At 53.7% G+C, this 22,205-nt stretch overlaps 2 protein-coding genes across 3 annotated transcripts; both read left to right on the top strand.

Annotated features, from left to right (window-relative positions):
* The first annotated feature begins 10,511 nt into the window (after nucleotides 1–10,511).
* GJB3 (gap junction protein beta 3) lies at nucleotides 10,512–11,324 on the top strand. The gene has a single exon (XM_055255092.1). The coding sequence runs from the start codon at nucleotides 10,512–10,514 to the stop codon at nucleotides 11,322–11,324; it is 813 nt and encodes a 270-aa protein (XP_055111067.1).
* A 7,277-nt stretch (nucleotides 11,325–18,601) lies between these two features.
* On the top strand, nucleotides 18,602–21,388 carry GJA4 (gap junction protein alpha 4). Of its 2 annotated transcripts, none has more exons than XM_055255089.1 (2): nucleotides 18,602–18,680; nucleotides 19,809–21,388. In XM_055255089.1, exon 2 carries the CDS (start codon nucleotides 19,826–19,828, stop codon nucleotides 20,825–20,827), a length of 1,002 nt encoding a protein of 333 aa, XP_055111064.1. In that variant the 5' UTR covers nucleotides 18,602–18,680; nucleotides 19,809–19,825; the 3' UTR covers nucleotides 20,828–21,388. The 2 variants fall into 2 exon arrangements, with proteins under 2 accessions (XP_055111064.1, XP_055111065.1); XM_055255090.1 differs by having other exon boundaries at nucleotides 18,622–18,680; nucleotides 19,714–21,388.
* Nucleotides 21,389–22,205: the final 817 nt, after the last annotated feature.

The raw sequence follows: 22,205 nt of genomic DNA, 5'->3' as shown, positions 1-22,205 counted from the left end.
AAAGCTCCCACATGGCAGGTGGCAGACTGATTTCAGGGCCTATTGCACACACCTCACCCTAAGCTGGCTTCCCCAGACATCCTCATGCCCTACACTCTTGCAGCTCGAACCACAGCCAAGCAAACAGTCTCCTCCCATCCAGAAGGAGGGAAGAAGCTGGATGAGGACAGATGGACTACAGCCAGCCATGCAACCCACTTGACCCCTGAGCACTGGGGATTCTGACCTGGTGGCAGGAAGGAGAGAGAAAAAATGAGGCTCAGCCAAAAAAGGCTTCCTGGAGGAGGGCAGCTGGTCGGGAAGGAACTTCTGGTGGGTAGGAGGTGGCGATGCTGAGCTAGAAGTGAACGGATGACATGGCCGCCATGCACTGGCCTGGGACAGGAGCTTACCATGCTTTGGGGGTTTTATTCACTCGTGTGACAAGTATTTTTTGTCTACTAAGTGCCAGGCACTGTTTTAGGCACTGGGAATATAGCAGCAAATACAACAGAAAGAAAATGGCTGTCCCCACAGATTTCTAGTGACATGAGAGACAACAAACATAAAACACAAACGAAATACAGGATGTGTCAGATGGGTATACTGCTATGGAGAAAAATCAATCAGGAAGGGAAGTAGGGGAGGCTGAGAAAGGAACTACGATTTTAGATGGGGAGGCCAGGGAAGGTCAGTAAGTCTATTTCAGAGAGAAGAAAGAGCAAGTGCAGGGACACTGAGACCCGGAAAGTCTTGGCACATACCCAGGACACAGGAAGCCAATGAGGCAGGGCAGCCAGTGAGCCGAGAGATGTGGAAATGAGGCCAGAGCCTGTGGGTGAGGCCTGAGAAGGACTCGATCGTGTAGGGTCTTACAGGCCATCCTGATGCCGTCGGCTGTCAGTCTGAGTGAGTCGGAAGCCAGTGCAGCATTTTTAAGCAAACAGGGGCACGAGCCGTCTGGCGGCTCTGTTAGCAGCAAATGGATAGGGGCAACGGCTAAAGCAGGAGGGCCAGTTACAAGGCTACTGCAATCATCTAGGAAAGAAATGGTTCCTGATTTCATGTTACCCCAATAATATTAACGGAGTCAGCAAGAAGTGGCCAGATCCTGTAAATAATTTGAAAGTAGCACCAAAATGATTCACAGATATGGGAAAAGAGGGTCAATGAAGACTCAAAGGTTTGCGGCCTGAGCAAGTCGATGAGTAAAACTGCCATTTACTGAACAAGTGAGAGAGCAGGGCAGAGGGGAAGAAAAGGAGTAGGTTGCCAGATGAGCAAATTTCAGACAAACTTTTTTTTTTTTTTTGGAGATAGAGCCTCACTCTGTCACCAGGCTGGAGTGCAGTGGCACAGTCTCAGCTCACTGCAACCTCCACCTCCCAGGGTTCAAGTGATTCTCCTGCCTCAGCTTCCCGAGTAGCTGGGACTACAGGCGCACACCACCACACCCAGCTAATTTTTGTATTTTTAGTAGAGATGGGATTTCACCATGTTGGCCAGGATGGTCTCGATCTCTTGACCTCGTTATCCACCCGCCTCGGCCTCCCAAAGTGCTGGGATTACAGGCGTGAGCCACCGCGCCCAGCCAACAATTTTTTAATGTGTGTCCCATGTATTAGCTGAAATTCAGAATTAACTGGGCATCCTGGTTGTGCTTTTGCTTTGTTCCTAAATCTGGCAACCCTAGTAAGTAAGAAGCTTAACATAGGTTTGTGATACCTATGTTAAACATCCTAGGAGAAAGTTTACTAACAGCTGGACACATGAGTACAGAGTTTAGAGGAATGGTCTGGGCTGGGGATACATATTTAGCAGTTGTCAGCTAAATGTTCGTATTTTAAACCCTGAGACTGGATGATGTTACCCAAGTGAGCAAGGGAGGGCAGAGAAGAGAAAGAGTGCAAGGACTGAGCCCCAAGGCAGCCCAGTTCTTAAAAGTCAGGAAGATCTGGAGGAACCAGCAAAGGAGACTGAGAAAGAAAGTGCAGAAAGGAAGGAGAAAAGTCAGGAGAGTGTGACGTCTCTGAAGCCAAAGGAAGAGTGTCAAGGCGAGAGGAATCAACTTCATTCAACGCTGCTGAGGGTTCAGGGAAAGATGAGGATTGAAACTTGGCCATGGGGTTTAGCTATAGGGACTTTGACAAGAGTCGTTTTGGTGTCATATAGGAAGCAAAAGCCTGATTAGAGTAAGTTCAAGAGAAGATGACAGAGAAAAAATGGAGATAATGAATCAGGACAAGTCTTTTGATAGATTTTGCTGTAAAGGAGTGGAAAGAAATGAGGCAGACGCTGGAAGGAGAAGTGGGGTTGTTAAGGTGTTTTGTTGTTTTGTTGTTAAGATGGAGAAATACCCACATAGTTATTGTAACAGGAAAGATCCAGTAAGAAAGTGTTTCTAGAAGAAAGGAGTGTCCCATTGTCAATGATGGAGGAGAAAGAGAGGAGGTGGAGGGAGGTGCCTGGTGGGTAAGAAGGGGTGCGTGCATATTAGAATGGTTGGCTCCTGACAGCGGCTCAGCAAAGTCACGTATTACCTCTGTTCGAGGAGCAAGGTGTGTGGGCAGAAGTTTCGAGCAACTCTAGGTGTCTTGGAAAATAAGCAACACTCCAGCCCAGGGCCTGCCTGGAAAATCGCCTCGTCCCTGCCTGCAGCCCCAGACATGCCTGAGCAGGGCTCAAAAGCCCCCATCCCTCTGCCTGATCTGCTTCCCATGGCTTCTGCCTGCCCCACCTCTCCGCTCAAGGAAGAAAAGGGCCTCATGCCTCTGCTGCAGACACACAAAGATAAGGAAAACTCCAGTCTGAGAGGAGGCAGGGCGGGGGGGGTGGTCTTCCCATCCCAGGAAGCACCTGCCCGAGGCCTGGGCAGAGCTCTAGGTGGAGAGGGCGGCCTGGGAGCAACACCACCTGGGCCAGGGCCAGGGCCAGGAGAGGTACAGGCTGTGGCCCTGCCACCCCCAGAGAGCAGGTGTAAGCCCTGAGGGCAGCTGCCAATCCCTGGTGCAACACAGCTTTGTCCTGAGGCGGGGGGATGGCCTAGATGGCCTCCTACACATTCCCCTACTCAGGGAACAGAAATTTAGGGTAGGATCACAAGGCATTAAGGTCCTCAGAGCCATTCTCTCTGGAATGGGGAACTCTTCCAGCTCACTCCAGAAAAAGCAAAGGCCAGTTGTCGGGGGCACTATCTCATATCAAGAGTGAAAAGCCGGCATCTGGCAGAGTCAGAATGACAGGACCTAGGTGATAAAATCACCTGGTTACCAGAGCAGAATAACCCAACCGCACACATAGGCACCACTACACACCACCGCCTGACACACAACCACATATGCACAGAGCCTCCCACACCACCCCGGCCATCTCCGCCATCACACACATTCACAACCACACACGCACACAGCCTCCCACACCACCCCAGCCATCTCCGCCATCACACACATTCACAACAACACACATCAAAGCCTACACACACGTGGCCCACATACCACCCTTAACACACAGCTCTCCAGGCTTCCACACACAGAAACAGTTCTTGCACATAACCTTATGTGCACCCAGTGTTTACGAATAGTGACTGAGAGTCTGTACATTCCAGGCCCTGGTAATGTGGCAGGAACGTGACCAGCGAGCTCCCTGTTCTCCTGGAGATAATTTCAGAGACAGCTGTGAAGAGTGTCTGCTGAGGAAGTGGGGCAAGGAACCTTTGGGGTGGGGGTGGGGGAACCAGGGAACACCTCTGTAAGAAGGTAAGACCTGAATAAGGAGGAGGAAGCTTCCAGGTAAAGAGCCAGGAGAAGGCAGTCCAGGCAGAGGGAACAGCAAAGGCAAAAACCAGAAGGCTGCCCTGAACGTGGCTTGTTCAAGAATCAGAAAGAAGGCCACTACAGCGCCCAAGGGGATGAGAGATGGGGGAGAGGCAGGACTAGGTCGCCTGGTGCCTTGGGGCTCAACGTCAAGAGAGTGGATAGCAGTCTAAAGTTAATGATAAGTCACTGTAAGGTTTTAAGAGGGAAGTGGCATGATCTATTAGGTTGGTGCAAAAGTAACTGCGGTTTTTACCATTACTTTCAATGGCAAAAACTGCAATTACTTTTACACCAATCTAATAGATCATTAAAACACTACTTCAGCTAGAAGCAACCATGGGAAAAAATGTTATTGCAATCTTCAGAGTGGCGAAGGCATTTCTAACGACAATAAAACCCAAAGGCTATAAAAGATAATATTAATACACTGGACTACACAAAACATGTTTAATTCTGTATGGCAAAACCCCCATCTATAAAGTCAAATTACAGGTGTCAAGCAGTAGAGGCAGAGGGAATCCTTTCTATTTGTATCACAGACAGAGGAGGGCTTATTTCTTTAGTATGTAAAGAGCTCCTGAGAAATAAATAATAAAAGTCAACCATCCAATAGAAAAATGGCAAAGGCAAAGGACTGTTCACAGGATAACAAACAAAAGCGGCTCTTAAATATATGAAAAGATGCTCAATCTCACTCATACCAAGAGAAATGCAAAATAAAGTATAATGAGATATCATTGACAAAGATCATAAAGTTTGATAACACTCTCTATTAGTACGTATATGGGGATACAGGCACTCCCTTGTCTCTAGGAGTGCAAACTGAAAACATCTGTGAAGACGATTAGGCAATAGGTATCAAAATTTTAAAAACACATACAACTTTAAAGCAAAAATTTCACATGTAGGAATATATCCTGTAGATACAATTTTCAAATGTGTTAAAAAATGATTATCCAAGGATATTCACGCAATAGTATTTGTAACAGAATGGAATAAAAGAGTAGAAACAGCCTTAATTTTCATCAGAATAGGACTGATTAAATACAGTACATATACTATTCAGCTGTTTTTAAAATGAGAGAGCAAGGCAGCCCTATATCCACTGATGAGGGGAATGTCTCATATTTTGTTAAATGAAGAAAGCAAAGTGCAAAAGAGTGCAGATAGCATAGTATACTTCCATAGGTTAAATGTAAAAAGAATATATAGTTGAACATGAACAAGCGATTTGGGAGTGAGAACAAGAAACTAGGCACCCCGGTGTTCAGGTAGGCAGCTCTGGTTACAGTCTGGTGTTCAGGGAGAAGTCACGTCCGGTGTTGGAAATGTGTGAATCATCAGTGAGTGGATGGCATCTAGAGCCCCAGGACTGGGTGAGCTCACCTGGGAAGGAAGAGACTGGGCCCCGGGATGAGCCCACCTTAGAGGCCAGGATGTGAGGCCTGTGGTGTCAAGGAAGCGCAGGGAAGAAAGTGTTTCTAGAAGGAAGGAGTGTCCCACTGTCCCAGGTGCTTCTGAAGGTCAAGGGGCATGGAGACAGAGGTGTCATTGCTGGATTTAGCATTATGGACATCCACGGAGACCTTGACAGGCCATTTTTAGTGACATGGTAGGGACAGGAACATTGTTCAAATGAGTCAAAAAATGACTAGGAGGGGAGGTAGAGGGGAGCAAGTCTTGCTCTGACAGGGAGCAGAGCACCAGGCTGCAGAGTAAGGGGCCCCACACCCTCATGCTCACTTCCCCGCCGCCCATGCACAGAGCACGGCACATGCACCTGAGCCACCTGGCACTCCTCAATCTCAGCAAAGATCTTCAAGGGCCACGACACCAGTGAGTACAAGGGAGCCTCTGCCCTGCGGCTTTTCTGTATCTGGAGACAACACTGCTGGGGCCTCCGGAGCTGGGTCTGTTGTTTATTATCCGTGTGACCCTGAACAAGTCACCTCACCCCTGTGTGCCTCAGCTTTCTCATTCATAAAAGCAGGAAGGATTGGACCTTCCTCATCTGGAAGCTGCAAGGATGAAATAAAGCATGTAGGACAGTGTCAGGTGCAAAGATGCTGCTGGGCTCCCAACTCAGTGCTCATTCTCTACCAAAATGAGTAGGAGGAGGGTGACCATAATTGATGCTCCTAACTTTGGGGCATTTTTGAAAGTAAAAGGGGGCATTGTTAATGATGCCAGCACTGCAAACATAAACCAGTACAGTCCTGGGCAAAGACCATGGGGAGCCACCATAGTGCCAGCAATATGATCTCTGTGGAGACAGGACTCGCGCCCTACCGTAAGATCCAGGGACTCCCAGGGAGGCTGGAAACCCTGGGGTTTTCCAAAAGAGGCTGGGGCGCTGCAGGCTCTTACTAGTTCCCAGTCAGGACACACTAGTAAATAAGACAATGTGTCCTTATCCCCAGAGCACAGCCCAGCCCCATCCCAGCCGCAGACCCACCTGCTTTGGCAGAGGCTATTTACTGCAATGGTATTTGTAATAGAACGAAATAAAAAACCAGAAACAGCCTTAATTTTTACCAGAGTAGGACTGATTAAATATATTACAGTACATATACTATTCAGCTGTGTTTAAAATGACAGAGCAAGGCAGCTCTATATCGACTGACGGGAGAAATGTTATATTTTGCTAAGTGAAAAAAGCAAAGTGCAGAAGAGTGTAGACAGCATACTTTCACAGGTTAAGACTATATAGTTGAATATGAACAGGCGATTTGGGAATGAAAACAAGAAACTAGGGACCCTGGTGTTCAGGTAGGCAGCTCCGGTTGCAGTCTGCCCCTCTGAGTCACTCCAGGCGGTGACCTCCCCCACCCCGCCCTCATTCCTGCACGTCTTTCCTGGCACAGGACTCACTGTGCCCCTTCCCGCTGTGGGCTGCAAGGTCTGCCCCCTACTCCAGCTCTCCAAAGCGCACCGGCCTCCCTGGAGGCCGAGGTCGAGGGCCCGTCGCACCGGGAGGGCGGGCTCCCAGGGGTGCCCCACGCGCGGTCAAGGTCCCGCGCCAGGCGAGGACTGGGCTGGGCCGGAAGCGGGCACGGTACCCGCGGCAAACTAGCGTAGGCGAGTCCTGATTGCAGTCGGACCTGCCGCCGCGGCACTTAACAGTTTGCAGAGTGCTTCCCGCCCCTGATCTCATTGGAGCCTTTGGACGGCCCAGCCCATGGCCATCGATGCCCCCATTTCACGCCTGAGGAAGCGGAGGCTCAGACGGGCCACCAGCCCCTCCGGAGGCTGGCCTGGGAGCGCCTGACAGCATCGGGTCTAGGAGCCGGCTCCCTCCTGCTCCCTCCTCCGCGCCGCCCGGGGTGTGCCCGCCGTCTGTGTGCACCACTGCTGAGCCCAGCTCCGGCGCCCTCGCCTCTGCTGTGCGCCCCGGGGACGTGGGGTCAGGCCTCCGCGTTGGCCAAGCCGCCGCAGGTAAGTGCTGGACGGCGCGGGGAGAGGCTGGGCGGGACCCTCAGGGGCGCCGAGCGCTCCTGGCGACCCCCTGCGGCAGGGCTGGGGCTTGAGCCTGCCAGTGCGCTGGGATGGGGCGCGAAGCGGGGGTGCGGGGACCCCCCACCCCGTGCCTCCCAAGCCTCCCTCTCGCCTCTCAATTCTGGGCCCATTAGGGGTCCCGGCTGCGGGAAGGTTCCGAGACACCCCCTCCCCAAGTCCGCAAACTCCCAAGCTGCCTAGGATGGAGGGAAACTGGGAAGGAAAGGGAGCTTTATCCTTCGGGGACATTGTGGGGCGGGAGGCAAGGCTGGGCACAGTACAGTCTGGGGGTCTGGGAAAAAACGGTTGCGCTGGGAGCTGGCTTTGGAGGGCAGCTGGGGGAACCAGAACCGGCTCCACCAGTCCCCAGCCTAGACTTGGGAAGGAAATTCTTTGCCAGTGAGGCTCCTCCCTGCGGTGTGTTAGGAGGGACTGGGCAGACAGCACCCAAGGTTGAAGGTGGGAGCCCAGGAGGGAGCCGCACCCCGGTGGGCAGCCAAGGGAGGGTGTCAGGTGGAAGCAGCCGTCAGGGTCCCTCTCTGCTCTCTGTCCCGACAGACGGGGCTCCAACCTCCACTTCAGTTCTTGTGAACTCCCACCAGGTGAGCGGCAGCCTGGGAGGGAAGAGTCTCAGGATTCTACCAGAAAGTAGGAATTATTTCCCTTTAGAGATAAGTAAATAGGGTCAATGAGATTAGGGGATTCTTGGAAGTCGCCCAGCTACTAAGTGGCCAAGTTGAGGTTTGAATCCAGGTGGAACTCCGTGTTCCATGCTATCCCACTCCCTTCCCCCACCACTAGGGCTTAGAAGCAGAGTAGGGCCGGGCGCGGTGGCTCACGCCTGTAATCCCAGCACTTTGGGAGGCCGAGGCGGGCAGATCACGAGGTCAGGAGATCGAGACCATCCTGGCTAACACGGTGAAACCCCGTCTCTACTAAAAATACAACAAATTAGCTGGGCGCGGTGGCGGGCGCCTGTAGTCCCAGCTACTCGGGAGGCTGAGGCAGGAGAATGGCGTGAACCCGGGAGGCGGAGCTTGCAGTGAGCCGAGATCGCGCCACTGCACTCTGGCCTGGGAGAAAGAGCAAGACTCCGTCCCAAAAAAAAAAAAAAGGAGCAGAGTAGGGGAGAAGAGGAGGGTTTCCAAGAATGAGGTCTTCCCAATCGCCCCATCCTGCCCAGACTGTGATTCCCAGAGGAAACGCAGCCAGGAGAGCCAGGTGCTGAGAAGGAACTGTGCTCTCTCCCTCTCTCCAGTGTAGGGAAGTCTTTCCCCCAATCCCCCTGACCAGGCTGCCCCCTGACCAGGATCCTGCCCACCCTCCTGTCCCCTCCCTCCAAGCTGCCACACTGAGAACTCAGCATTCATTTGTTTACCCATTCAGCATTGAGTGCCTACTATGTGCCAAGCACTGGGCACTAAACATAAAGCAATGAGCAAGACCAAGTTGACATTCTAGAGGGGGAGCCAGATAATAAGACCAAAAAAAAAGGACAAATTCTTTAACTTCAGATAGTGACTAAGTGCTATAAAGAAAACAGAGGGGGCTGGAAAAATTAGGCGGGCATGGTGGTGTGCACCTGTGGTCCCAGCTACTCGGGAGGCTGAGGTAGGAGGATCCCTTGAGCCTGGGAAGCAGAGGTTGCAGTGAGCCAAGGTTGCACCACTGCACTCCAGCCTGGGCAACACAGCAAGACCTTGTCTCAAAAAAAAAGAAAGGGGACAGGAACAGAGTGACAGAAGCAGGGGCTGTTTCAGACCCAGGGTAATCCGGAGAAGCCTCGAAAGAGATGAGGTTTGAGCAGAGGCCTCTGTGATGAGAAGGGTCCACCCATGTGAGGTTCTGGAGGAAGAGCATTCCAGGCAGAAGGAATCAGTAAAAAGCCCCCAGGGCCCTTATTCCAGTGTGGCAGGGTGAAAATGTCGAATCTGGGGTTTCGCTAAGCCTAGCAAGAAGCTAGTAGAGTCTTAAACAAGGGAGTGGCATCAACTGATTTAATGGACTCTAGGGGCACAGGGGGAAGGTGAAAAGCCAGTAAAGAGGCCATAATACAGGCCGGAATAATAGTGCTTTGGGGCAGGGTGGTGGCCTCGCAGGCGTCACGCATGCTCAGAGGTGCGAGTCAGCTCCAGGGGGACTCACACGCACATAGGCCCACACACACACACGTGGACAGGCAGGCGGGTGCTCTCACACCCACAGCAGCACAGAAACAAGGCACACTCAGGCAGACCCACCCGTCCACACCCTCTGAGTCACTCCAGGACTGGGAGGAAGATGTGTGAGTTAAGGCCTGAACAAAGCGCATCTTTCCACCACAAAGTCCCTGGCAACTAGTGGGGCTAGGGGTGGCTGGGCTTCCCCAGGCCCTGCACAGGGAGCGGGGGGTTGTCTCTAGATATTCCCTGGATCTAGTGTCCTCCCAGGAGTCAGATCATAAGCCTTCAGGCACCCCCCACCTGAACTGGTCTCCCCGCTTCACCACCCAGCAGCTGTGAGACCTTGGGCTGGTTATTTCTCCTCTCTGAGCCTCAGTTTCCCCTCTGTAGAATGGGACTTATAACCGCAACTTCACAGTATAGTAGTGAGGCATCCACAAAGTAAACGTTTCAAGAATCTGGTCTGGGGCAGGAGTCCAGCAGAGAAGGGAAGAGGAGGTGGTGGAGAGCACAGGCTCTGGCACCCAACAGCCTGGCCTTGAATCCACCTCTTGTTTTAAATGAGTGACTTGACCTCTCTAAATTTCACAGTAATGATTAGCCAGCATTTATGGGGCACTTACTACATACTACTTGCTTTGCAATCATTCAATTATCAGTTTCATCTGTAAGTGAGGAGCACTGTAATAACTACCTTATGGGGTCATTCTAAGAGATTAAATGAGATTCTGCTCATAAAGTGTTTAGCTTCACGCCTGACTCAGAGTAAACACTCAATAAATGGTGATTGTTACTATCAGCCAAAGCACATTTGCTTCCTCCCAGCATACTAGCTCTGTTGCCTTTGGTTAAGTTATGTAACCTTGCCGTGCCTCAGTTTCCTATCTGCAGCTTGGGAGGAATAATAGTTCTGAACTCAGAGGGTCGTTGTGAGGACTGAACAAGTCAGAACTCAGAACACTGCCCGGTACATAGTAAATGCTCAATAAAGTCACCTATTCATTCACACGATGGTTTTTCCTCTAATTCTCTCAGGTAGGCACGGCCCCCGCCAGGCGCCATGGACTGGAAGACACTCCAGGCCCTACTGAGTGGTGTGAACAAGTACTCCACAGCGTTCGGGCGCATTTGGCTGTCAGTGGTGTTCGTCTTCCGGGTGCTGGTGTACGTGGTGGCTGCAGAGCGCGTGTGGGGGGATGAGCAGAAGGACTTTGACTGCAACACCAAGCAGCCCGGCTGCACCAACGTCTGCTACGACAACTACTTCCCCATCTCCAACATCCGCCTCTGGGCCCTGCAGCTCATCTTCGTCACATGCCCCTCGCTGCTGGTCATCCTGCATGTGGCCTACCGCGAGGAGCGGGAGCGCCGGCACCGCCAGAAGCACGGGGACCAGTGCGCCAAGCTATATGACAACGCAGGCAAGAAGCACGGAGGCCTGTGGTGGACCTACCTGTTCAGCCTCATCTTCAAGCTCATCATTGAGCTCCTCTTCCTCTATCTGCTGCACACTCTCTGGCATGGCTTCAACATGCCACGTCTGGTGCAGTGCGCCAACGTGGCCCCCTGCCCCAACATCGTAGACTGCTACATCGCCCGACCCACCGAGAAGAAAATCTTCACCTACTTCATGGTGGGCGCCTCCGCCGTCTGCATCGTACTCACCATCTGCGAGCTCTGCTACCTCATCTGCCACAGGGTCCTGCGAGGCCTGCACAAGGACAAGCCTCGAGGGGGCCGCAGCCCCTCGTCCTCCACCAGCCGAGCTTCCACCTGCCGCTGCCACCACAAGCTGGTGGAGGCTGGGGAGCTGGATCCAGACTCAGGCAGTAACAAGCTGCAGGCTTCAGCACCCAACCTGACCCCCATCTGACCACAGGGCAGGGGTGGCGCAACATGGGGGCTGCCAATGGGACACGCAGGGCGGTGTGGCAGGTTGGAGAGGTCCTACGGGGCTGAGTGACCCCACTTTGAGTTCACTAAGCTATGCAACTTTCGTTTTGGCAGATGCTTTTTGACACTGGGCACTGGGCTGTCTAGCCAGGTATAGGTAACCCACAGGCCCAGGGCCAGCCCTCAAAGGACATAGACTGAAATAAGCGAATTAACTATCTATGCTGCCTGCAAGGGGCCACTTAGGGCACTGCTAGCAGGGCTTCCAGCTAACCCAGGAAGGGGTGATCAGGAGAGGCTTCCCTGAGGACATAATGTGTAAGAGAGGCGAGAAGTGCTCCCAAGCAGACACGACAGCAGCACCGAGGTCTGGAGGCCACACAGAAAGAGACGCTCGCAGTGGAGGGGGGGTCTCCCAGCAGCGGCAGGTCTGGAGGCCTGAGAGGGAGCCTGACTAGATGTTCTGGAGATACCCAGAGGTCCCCCATCACTTGGCTCAGTGGAAGCCCTCTTTCCCCAGATCCTACTCCCTCAGCCTCAGGCAGCGGTGCTCCCACCTTCCTCCCCACAGCTGTGCTCAGCCTGGTGCCAGCCTTTCAGACCCTGCTCCCAGGGACTTGGGTGGATGCGCTGATAGAACATCCTCAAGACAGTTGCCTTGAAATCAATAAAGGCTGTGTTTTTTACAGGTTGGCACTGTCTCTGGTTCTCCCACACTCCCACCCACTGACAGGACCCTGAAGGTAGGGAAGGTGAGCCCTTAGAAAGGGAAAGAGTTCCATGGCTCAGGGTGGAGCTAGGGTGGGGGCTGTGGCTGTGGCTGTGGCTGCAGCTGGGGCTGGAGCTGGAGCTGGGTTAGGCTGGGGCTGAGGTTGACAGCGGGGAGCTGGGTTTGTACCAGAGGAGGAGGCTGGGGTGGAACCTACTGATACATATGTTGGGATTCTAGTTGTGGCCACAAGAGCGCGCTATGCTCCCTCTGCAACGGCGCTTCCAGCCTTCGTAATTAGACTTCGCCCTGAGTACACACACAATCACTGCCACTCTCACTACAGACAAACCACACTCCCTCCTGTCACCCAGTCACTGCCATCTCAACACACATCCCCACCCTGTGTACACATAATCTCTGTTATTCATACTCTCACTCCTTATGTGCACTCTCAACAGGGCATGTAGTCTGCACTCAAGCATGCCATCCCAGCCTCACCCTGCATTTTATTCGGCTCATCCCATATTCCCTGAACATTTTCGCTGAACTAGGGCCCTGGCAGGATGCTGGGACTGTGCAAGAAGGTAGGACCTATGCCCACAGAGCTAAGAGACAGGAACACAGGCTCATCTCCCGCACTAACCAACCCCTGGGAGGGCTCACAGCCCTGCTCCCAGTGCGGTGTCATGACCTGAAATTTAGGGGACACCAACACCCAAGGCCAGACCAGAATGGAAAGCAAAAGAGGATGCAAGGCTATATTAACCCAGAGGAACACTTAGTGACTATCAGAGCCAAGGCCAGGAGTCAGAAATTCAGGAGCCAGTGAGCCAAGCGCCACAGCCAGCAAAGACAGGTGGGGTCATCACGGAGACAGAACAGCCAGTGGTTCACCTGTGCTCTCACAAGTAGCCAGTAGAAGGTGGATAAGCCAGCCAAGTTTAAAGGGCCCAGGGCCGGCTGACACTGTCCCTACACTCCCATGACTGATTCATAGCTTGACCATTCCTGAGCACAGCTTCACCGCACTGCATCTTGGGCAGGCCTTCAGAACCTCAGTCTTGCCATCAGTACAATGGGAATTGGATCAACCAGGGTCCTAGCAGAAAACAGATGGCACATTCAAACCAAGTAACTTTAAAGGGAGCTTCCTAGAGAGACTGTTTTCAAAGGTATGGCTACTGCAGCACCCTGGGGCTAGTACCAGGGTAACAACGGACACGATGCATCCAATCCGGGCAACCAAGTAAATCCCCCAACTTCACTCTCCCATCCGCTTGCCTGCTGGTAGCTCCCACTGACCTAACCCAACTGGAAGTCAGAGGGTAAGTCAGCCTCCCAGTGCACAGGGCAGGGACACAGGGAATACGGTCAGCATGACACCCAGTTGTTCCTACACAGAGGATTTTTGTAGAGGTAGAAGGAGACACTTGTAGGTAAAACATTAGCACAGCACTAATGTATCTGATAAATTCCCAGGTATGACTGTGCTCAGGAAAGTCTCCGCCTGGTGCACTAGAGGTCAGCCTCTGCTTGGGCTGGAGGGTTACAAAGGTCTCAGGGAGGGGTGATCTCCACCTACTTGCCAGCATGCATTCCACCATCTTCCTGGGTGGTTCTGGCTGCCTGGCCAACGGTGGCTTGGAGGTCAGAGTAACCAGAGAACATCACTGGCTATTCCTGCAGAGAATTAATGCTCGGCAAGGAATGAGCTTCTAGTCCTGGCCCCATTTCTCCCGGCTGTGGGCCAGGACCATGGAGAAGGGGACATTCCAGCCCCGCACAGCCTGCCTTTGGCCTGGAGCTGTTCTGAGCAGTGCAGTTCACTGATCTCATCCAGTATGTGTTGGGTGACTACTATTCACCACCAAGTCCCAGGGCACATCATGTCACCACAAGGTGGCCCTCACGTCCCCTTGACCTTCTCAGGGTTCGTGCCTCTACCTCCTCCTTCCCCACCCATGAGGATTCACTGCAAACTCCCTCCAATCATGCATATGAGAGATTAGGATTTCATACAGTCTTCAAATCTACATCTGCTATGTAAGGTCACAGCCACCCTGCAGCCCAAGATAAACAGGACGTTCCTTTGTATTCATTCACCCTGGTCCAAGTCCCCATATGGACTGAATGTTTGTGTCTTCCCAAAATTCATAGGCTGAAGCTCTACCCCTCAGTGTGATGGTATTAGGAGGAGGGGCCTTCAGGGGTCATTAAGTCATGGGATGGAGCCTTCTTGAATGGGGTTAGTGCCCTTATAAGAAGAGACAGGAAAGAGATGATCTCTCTCTCTCCTCCATGTGAGGATACAAAGAGAAAAGGGCCCTCGCCAAGAACTTCACCATACTGGCACCTGGATCTCGGACTCCTGTGCTCCCCAACTGTGAGAAATGAATGTTTGTTGTTTAAACTACTCAGTCTTACAGCCGCCCAAACTGACAGCACATCATCTCTCCCCGGGATGACTGCTTCCATCTCTCGCTTCCTGCCCCTGGCTCTGGGAAGTGGACTCTGAGGAAGGGCTAAGGGGGTGCACCGGGGAGTGACTCCTGTAAGTGTAAAGGGGAGGAAGCAGGATTGAGCAACAAGACGTGTCCCGTGCGGGCAGTTCTGCACCGGACAGCAATGGCGAGGCCTTGACCACCCCCTGGTTCAGTCATGGCCTGAGGCCACCCCAAAAAGAACATGGCCACCTAGACAGCAGAAGCACACCTGGAAGTGCTGATAGGTGGAGGCAGTCAGCTGGCCAGGCTCCACACCGCTAGACAGCAAGTCCTACGTTGAAGGGGGAGGTCTGTCTGTCACCCGCCCCTGTAGTCTATTCCCAGCACAGCAGCTGGGGTGATTGTGTCAAAACCTAAGTCAGGCCATGTCACTCCTCTGTCCCAAACCTCCAAAGACATCTTACACAGGCCTTCAAGGGCCCGCAAGATCTGCCCCAACCACATCTCGCCTGTTGCCTTTCTAAACTCACCTCTCTTTGCTCACTTGCTGCAATCACACTGACCTCCTGCTGTCCCCCAAGCCAGGAAACACCAGGCACACTCCTTCCCCAGGGCCTTTGCATCCTAGGTTCCCTCTATCTGAAATGCTGTGCCCCCAGATAGCCACAGGGCTCCCTCCCTGCCTTCAGGGCTTGCATCAAATGTCAGCTGCTTAGTGAGGTGTTCTCTCCTCTCCTACTAGAAATTGAGGCCGGCCACAGTGATTCATGCCTATAATCCCAGCACGTTGGGAGGCCGAGGCGGGTGGATCACGAGGTCAAGAGATTGAGACCATCCTGGCCAACATAGTGGAACCCCGTCTCTACTAAAAATACAAAAATTAGCTGGGCGTACTGGCGTGCGCCTGTAGTCCCAGCTACTTGAGAGGCTGAGGCAGGAGGATCGCTTGAACCTGGGAGGCAGAGGTTGCAGTGAGCTAAGATCGCACCACTGCAAAGACTCCATCTCAAAAAAAAAAAAGAAATTGAAACTTGCCACCCCTGCACTCTCACTCCTCCTTACTTCATTTCCCGCAGAGCATTCATCACCATCTAACGTGTTCTACATTTTGCTAGAATGTAAAACCTCTGAGGACAGGGATTTTTTTGTTGTTGTTCCCTGGTTATCTCCACTGTCTAGGATAGCCCCACAGCACATAGGAGGTGCTTAGTAACTATTGCTTTTAATAGCAAAAACCACAATTACTTTTGCAACAAACTAAATACTTGTTGAATTAACAAATTTATATACAGATCTGGTGCCCTGCTAGGTGGTGGAGATATAAAGACCCAGCTGCCTGCCCTCAAGGGGCCCACAGTCTAATGGAGGAGAGGAGAATAAAGATAAGTAGACCATGTACCAGGGAATGGGGAAAGGGGGGAAAGGGGAGTGGTTTACTAGAGACAGAGTTTCAGTTTCGCAAGATGACAAAGTTCTGGAGATCTGTCACACAACAATGAGAATATACTCAACACTACTGAACTGTACACTTAAAATCCTTAAGATGATACATTTTATGGTAGCTGCCTTTTAACACAATTAAAAATTTTTAAATAACAACAAAAACAAAGCACCATAGGTAGTGGCTGAGCTGCTGAGAGCACAAAGGTACACCTAGCACAGAGGGGGCCAGCAAGGGGACTTATGGGAGAAGGTAACAACTGAGAAAAGCCCTGATTCACAGCGTTCAGCATGTGAGGGTGCTCCATGCAGAGGGAACAGTATGGACAAAGGCAAGAGCGCACAGAGAACCCCATCAGTGAGACCTGGCTGGGTCACAGCGAGAAGGGTGAGGGGTAAGGCTGGAGAGGTGGCCAGGGACTGGAGGTTGGGGAGCCTATAGGGCTTACCCAAAAGGTGATGGGGAGCCATAGATGGCTTTTCAGCAGGGCGATGTTGGTCAGATCTCGAGGGAAGTGTGGAGGCTGAGTTGGAAGGGTGGGGCTAGAGGCCAAGAGACCAGCTGGGAGGCCACTGAGGTGGCGGCAGCCTGAACAGGACCAGGGCAATGGGAATGCAGGGAAGCATGTGGTTCCAGGGACATTTCCAGGTGGAATGGCCAGGTTGTGGTAACCGTTGTCTTGGTTGATCGCAGCTTCTTCATCCTCTGGGGAAGAGGCCGAGTTATTCAAACCTCCAAAGCCCTTGAGGAAGGGGTCAGAGCAGGGTGAGGGCCGCCTTGACGTCACTCCCCAGCCCTCCACTGGCTCTTCCCTCCTTCCCAGTATACTGAATCAGAAAGGCTTTGGGAGAGCTGGGCCCAGCCCCAAGAGAGGAAAACTCGGTAGTGAGCAGAGGCTGCAGTGGGGGCGTGGTGAGAACCATCCTCCAGGGGCCTCGGTTCTCATGCCCCCAAGGGTCAGAGCTAAGTGGGGCAGTTGTTAGCTTCAGAAATCCAGGAGACTCAGTTCAGCCTGGCCCTGAGGGAGAGGCCTAGAGGGGAAGCCAGCCCAGCCGGATCCCCCAGGGCAGCTAGCCCTGAAGTTCTCAGGTCTGCATGTCCCCAGAGATGTCCTCGTGCTGGTCCCGAAGACAGAACCCTCAGGGACCCAGCCCTGGGGCCCAGGGAATCCAAGGACTAAATTTTGTTGTGGAGAAACAGGGACTTCTGTGCCACCAGCCCCAGGCCTCAACAGCCCCTGCCACCTTCCCTGTCCTCAGCTGCGCCAGCCCCTACCACCCTCTAAGAACAACCCACAGACCCTTTTTGTTACAGTATCACAATGTTTTTAGCCACCACTCACTGGAAAAACTTTATGTGCCACTGTTACACTATGTGCTTTGATCACACTGTATGCCATCAACCCCACAAAGCAGATACTATCACTATCCTCATTCTGTAGAGGAAGAAATTGAGGCACAGGGATTTGAGTAACTTGCCTAAGGGTGCAGGAGTCAACAGCAAAGTCTCAACTCCTGGGCTCAGCCACCAACAAAGTCTCAGCACTCCGAGGGCAGTGGCCACAGTCTCAGAACCCCACAGCTCCAGGCCCTGGAGCCACACCCATGCCGCCCCTCTACCTAGAATGCTCTTCCCTTCCACTTGGCTAATGGAGGGGGAAAAGCATTTCCTCTCCTCCAGGAAATGTTCCTAATCAAGTCCCCTGGGAATCACCCTGTACCTCTCAGGAGAACTTTCCACATTTATTATCTTACCGTTATCCAAGGGCTGATATGCTCCATCCCTGCACCAGCCAGTGAGGGAGGAGGCCAGAGAGCAGGGTTGGCTGGTTCCTCAGGGTATCCCTGGGTCCCCAAGCAGCGTCTGCAGCCCAGCAGACACTCACTGATGTTCATCCACCTGTGATGCCTGAATGCGTGACAGCAGGCTCCGCACAGCCCTTTCATTCCTATGGATGTCCCCCGCACCACCCAGCCACCATTTAGAGGCATAAGAATGGGGTCCAAGCTAAAGGTCAGGTGGTTCCCCCACCCCCAGTCTCAAGGAGTCCATGGGAATTGCTTAATGGCCTCTGATTGTGTAGCCTGCCCAGGCATGGGGATGTTTGAGAATTCTGGAAGAACGTGGGCTGGGTGTGGGTAGAGACCCCAGCTCCACCACGTAGGCTGGAAGGTGGATTACAACCCCTGTCCCCCACTGGAGCTTCACACGCCGTAATTAGCCTTGATTGCCTCATCCTGGCACACTAGGGCCAGCCACCTAGCAAATGAGTGGTCCCCACACCCCATCCCCATCCGCCCACCCCTCACAGCCCCCCAGGCCAGTTGCCCAGATCAACAGCCCTTACTGCAACCCTTTCAAATCCAGCCACCCTGAGAGATCCTGGCCTGGGAGAATTCCCCTTCCCCGGCCAAAGAAACGACAGGAGAGTTTACCGTCTGGAATACCCGGTGGAGAGAGAACAGAGGAAAGGAAGGGTAGGTCAGCCCCTCCTGCCCCTCCCCACCGCAAATCACAGGCCCACCTCCCCGGAGTGGGTTTAGGGAGTCTGCACCTCCCAGTCCCCGCCCCCGCCCTCTCTCCAGCGCCCGCCGCCCTCCCCGTCGCATTTCCTGCCCCCACCCCGCCCCTCTGCGCTATTTAAGGCGCCCCGCCCGCGCGTGCGGTCCAGCAGGGCTCCCGCGGGCGTCGCTCCGGCCATCGTCCCCACCTCCACCTGGGCCGCCCGGCAGGCAGGCGGTGAGTCGGGGGCTAGGAGGGGACCGGGAGCGCCACCTGCTCGCGGGAGGCCGGGCGGAGTCTTGGGTCCTCCCAGGCCGGGACGGGGGTTGCTGCGGAACGCCCGCCGCGACAGAGCCGCGCTCACCCAGGTGGCCTTGGCCAGGCTCCCACCCTCTTTCCATGGAATCCTTGTAACAACCCGAGGCGGTAGGAATACTATTGTTTCCACTCTACCGTGGAGGAGACTGAGGCGCCCAGAGGTTGTTCCTTATCCAAGGGGCCGCAGTTACTGAAAGGCAAGATTTGAACCCAGGGCCGCTTCCAGAGCCTGGCTCTAAACAGCTTTGCACTTGGGAAGAGGCAGCTCCCCCTTGGGAACTTTGTGGCCCGTACCTCACCCTGCAATGACAATTCCTTTCAAGAGTCTAGAATTTGCCAGCATCAGCTTTGGAGGTGGAAGAGGGTGGGAGTGGAGGTGGAGGAAGAAGACAGGACCAAGTGTCCCTCCTCAAGTGGCAGGTGGTCATTATTGCTGCCCGGTGGAGCTAAAGGATGATGCTGCCTTCAGCTCCTAAAACCCCTCCCGCCTCCCAGCCCTTGCAGGCTCAAAGATTAGAGTGAAGCCAGCTGGGTAAGATATGAAGCGGGGAACAGGGACGTGAGGCTTTGAGCCCCCTAAGAAGCAGAAGATAACCCCTCTACCATCAGAACCAGCTCCCACTGTCTGGGGGTAGCCAGCCTTGGGCAAAAGGGAGGAAGGGCTTAGCCCAGCTGCACAACTTTGGATAAGTTCCTCAAATTCTGTTCCCATAGGCAAAGGAGCTTCAACTCCACCCAGATTTCCTTGGCCTGTGTCCATCCTGGGGCAGTGGCTCGGGGACAAGAGGGACATAGATGTCTGATTAGGCAGGGACCTTAGCCAAAGCAGAATGAGACCATACAAAGAGGTTGGCAGCCATCATCCAAAGATCTGCTTTGGGTCCTGCCTGCACTGCTGAGTGGGAGCCTCCAGGCCAGTCCTTCTCCTTCCTGAGCCTACGTTTCTTTGTAGGTAGAACGGGCGTGGCAGACCTCCCCGCAGGCTTGTTGCTAGGCGAACGAGAAGGATGCCATGCTGACACGCTGACGTGCTCTGTCTCCTTGCAGACGGAGGCCCGGGAGCCATGGGTGACTGGGGCTTCCTGGAGAAGCTGCTGGACCAGGTCCAGGAGCACTCGACCGTGGTGGGCAAGATCTGGCTGACAGTGCTCTTCATCTTCCGTATCCTCATCCTGGGCCTGGCCGGCGAGTCAGTGTGGGGTGATGAGCAGTCAGATTTCGAGTGTAACACGGCCCAGCCAGGCTGCACCAACGTCTGCTATGACCAGGCCTTCCCCATCTCCCACATCCGCTACTGGGTGCTGCAGTTCCTCTTCGTCAGCACGCCCACCCTGGTCTACCTGGGCCATGTCATTTACCTGTCTCGGCGAGAAGAGCGGCTGCGGCAGAAGGAGGGGGAGCTGCGGGCACTGCCGGCCAAGGACCCACAGGTGGAGCGGGCACTGGCGGCCGTAGAGCGTCAGATGGCCAAGATCTCGGTGGCGGAAGATGGTCGCCTGCGCATCCGTGGAGCGCTGATGGGCACCTATGTGGCCAGCGTGCTCTGCAAGAGTGTGCTAGAGGCAGGCTTCCTCTATGGCCAGTGGCGCCTGTACGGCTGGACCATGGAGCCCGTGTTTGTGTGCCAGCGAGCACCCTGCCCCTACCTCGTGGACTGCTTTGTCTCTCGCCCCACGGAGAAGACCATCTTCATCATCTTCATGTTGGTGGTTGGACTCATCTCCCTGGTGCTTAACCTGCTGGAGTTGGTGCACCTGCTGTGTCGCTGCCTCAGCCGGGGGATGAGGGCACGGCAGGGCCAAGACGCACCCCCAACTCAGGGCACCTCCTCAGACCCTTACACGGACCAGGTCTTCTTCTACCTCCCCGTGGGCCAGGGGCCCTCATCCCCACCATGCCCCACCTACAATGGGCTCTCATCCAGCGAGCAGAACTGGGCCAACCTGACCACAGAGGAGAGGCTGGCTTCTTCCAGGCCCCCTCTCTTCCTGGACCCACCCCCTCAGAATGGCCAAAAATCCCCCAGTCGTCCCAGCAGCTCTGCTTCTAAGAAGCAGTATGTATAGAGGCCTGGGGCTTATGACACCCAACAGAGGGGTCCTGAGAAGTCTGGCTGCCTGGGATGCCCCCTGCCCCCTGCTGGAAGGCTCTGCAGAGATAACTGGGCTGGGGAAGCAGATGCTTGTTGGCCATGGAGCCTCATTGCAAGTTGTTCTTGAACACCTGAGGCCTTCCTGGTGCCCACCAGGCACTATGGCTTCCTCTCCAGAATGTGGCTTTGCCTGAGCACAGACAGAGTCAGCATGGGATGCTCTTGGCCAAGGGTATTGGGGGCCCTCTGACCTTTTGCAGCTGATCCAGAGGGACCCAGAGCCAACTTACCCCAACCTCACCCTATGGAACAGTTACCTGTGCACAGGTTGTCCTCAAACCCTCTCCTCACAGGAAAAGGCGGATTGAGGCTGCTGGGTCAGCCTTGATTGCACAGACAGAGCTTGTGCAGGATTTGGCCCTGTCAAGTGGACTGGTGCCTTGTTTTCATCACTCCTTCCTAGTTCTACTGTTCATACTTCTGAAATAAACAGGACTTGATCACAAGTAGGTGTGTATTGATGCTATCACGATGTGCTGGGGGGTGGGGGGATAGAGTTCTTTTGCCCAGGCTTCCTTTACTTCTTGGTCCTGTATAATCTCTTTGGTCTCTATAACCCCCAACTCCAGCCAACAACTTGCACCCTCAAACTCATACCTTCTGCCACCAACAGCCCTGATTCCTAAATGCTGTGCCTTTTGAAATGCCTCAGACACTATCTTCTTTTCATCCCCACTGCTCCAGCGCATTAATCAGTGGTCAAAGCATAAATGTCCTTGCCCTGCCTCCCCTATGCCCATCGTCGCCCTGGCCACACTGCCCCCTGCAAAGTGCTTCCTTACTGGATAGTTTGCTCTCCAAGCGTGCCTGCCAGCCAAGCCCTTCACAGTCCAGTTCAGACGGGTCCTGCACTCATCCCACCTCATCCTCATCCTTGGTATTTGGGAAGGGAGGTTTAGGTCACTAGTCCTTCCTACCTTGGCCCTTTCTAGTCTGCCCACCAGGAGAAGCAACTGAAGGATCTGCTTCCTATCTGCTCTCCATGCACCCAGACCTCAGTGAGGACAATGGCAATGTACAGAAGCGGAAGAGACTGGATCTTGCCAATGAGCCACAAAGGCTGCAGAAACAAAATGAACAATTGAACTGGGTCTTGACTAGGAGTTCACTGGGGAGGGAAAGAGAACACTGAGCATTCAAGTGGAGAAAACTGCTTGTGCAAAGTCAGAGGAGGGATTGACAGGCTGAGGGGGCACTTAGGTCCTGATGAGCCATCTAGATACAGGAGGTGTGGCTGAAGATGGGCCCACTGCTGGCAGAATTGACCTATGTGGAGGCGACCCAGGTAGGAG

The sequence above is a fragment of the Symphalangus syndactylus genome, chromosome 12, assembly GCF_028878055.3.
Source record: "Symphalangus syndactylus isolate Jambi chromosome 12, NHGRI_mSymSyn1-v2.1_pri, whole genome shotgun sequence".
In the NCBI taxonomy this organism is placed as follows: Eukaryota; Metazoa; Chordata; class Mammalia; order Primates; family Hylobatidae; genus Symphalangus; species Symphalangus syndactylus.
This window is presented reverse-complemented; position numbering and strand designations above follow the sequence as displayed.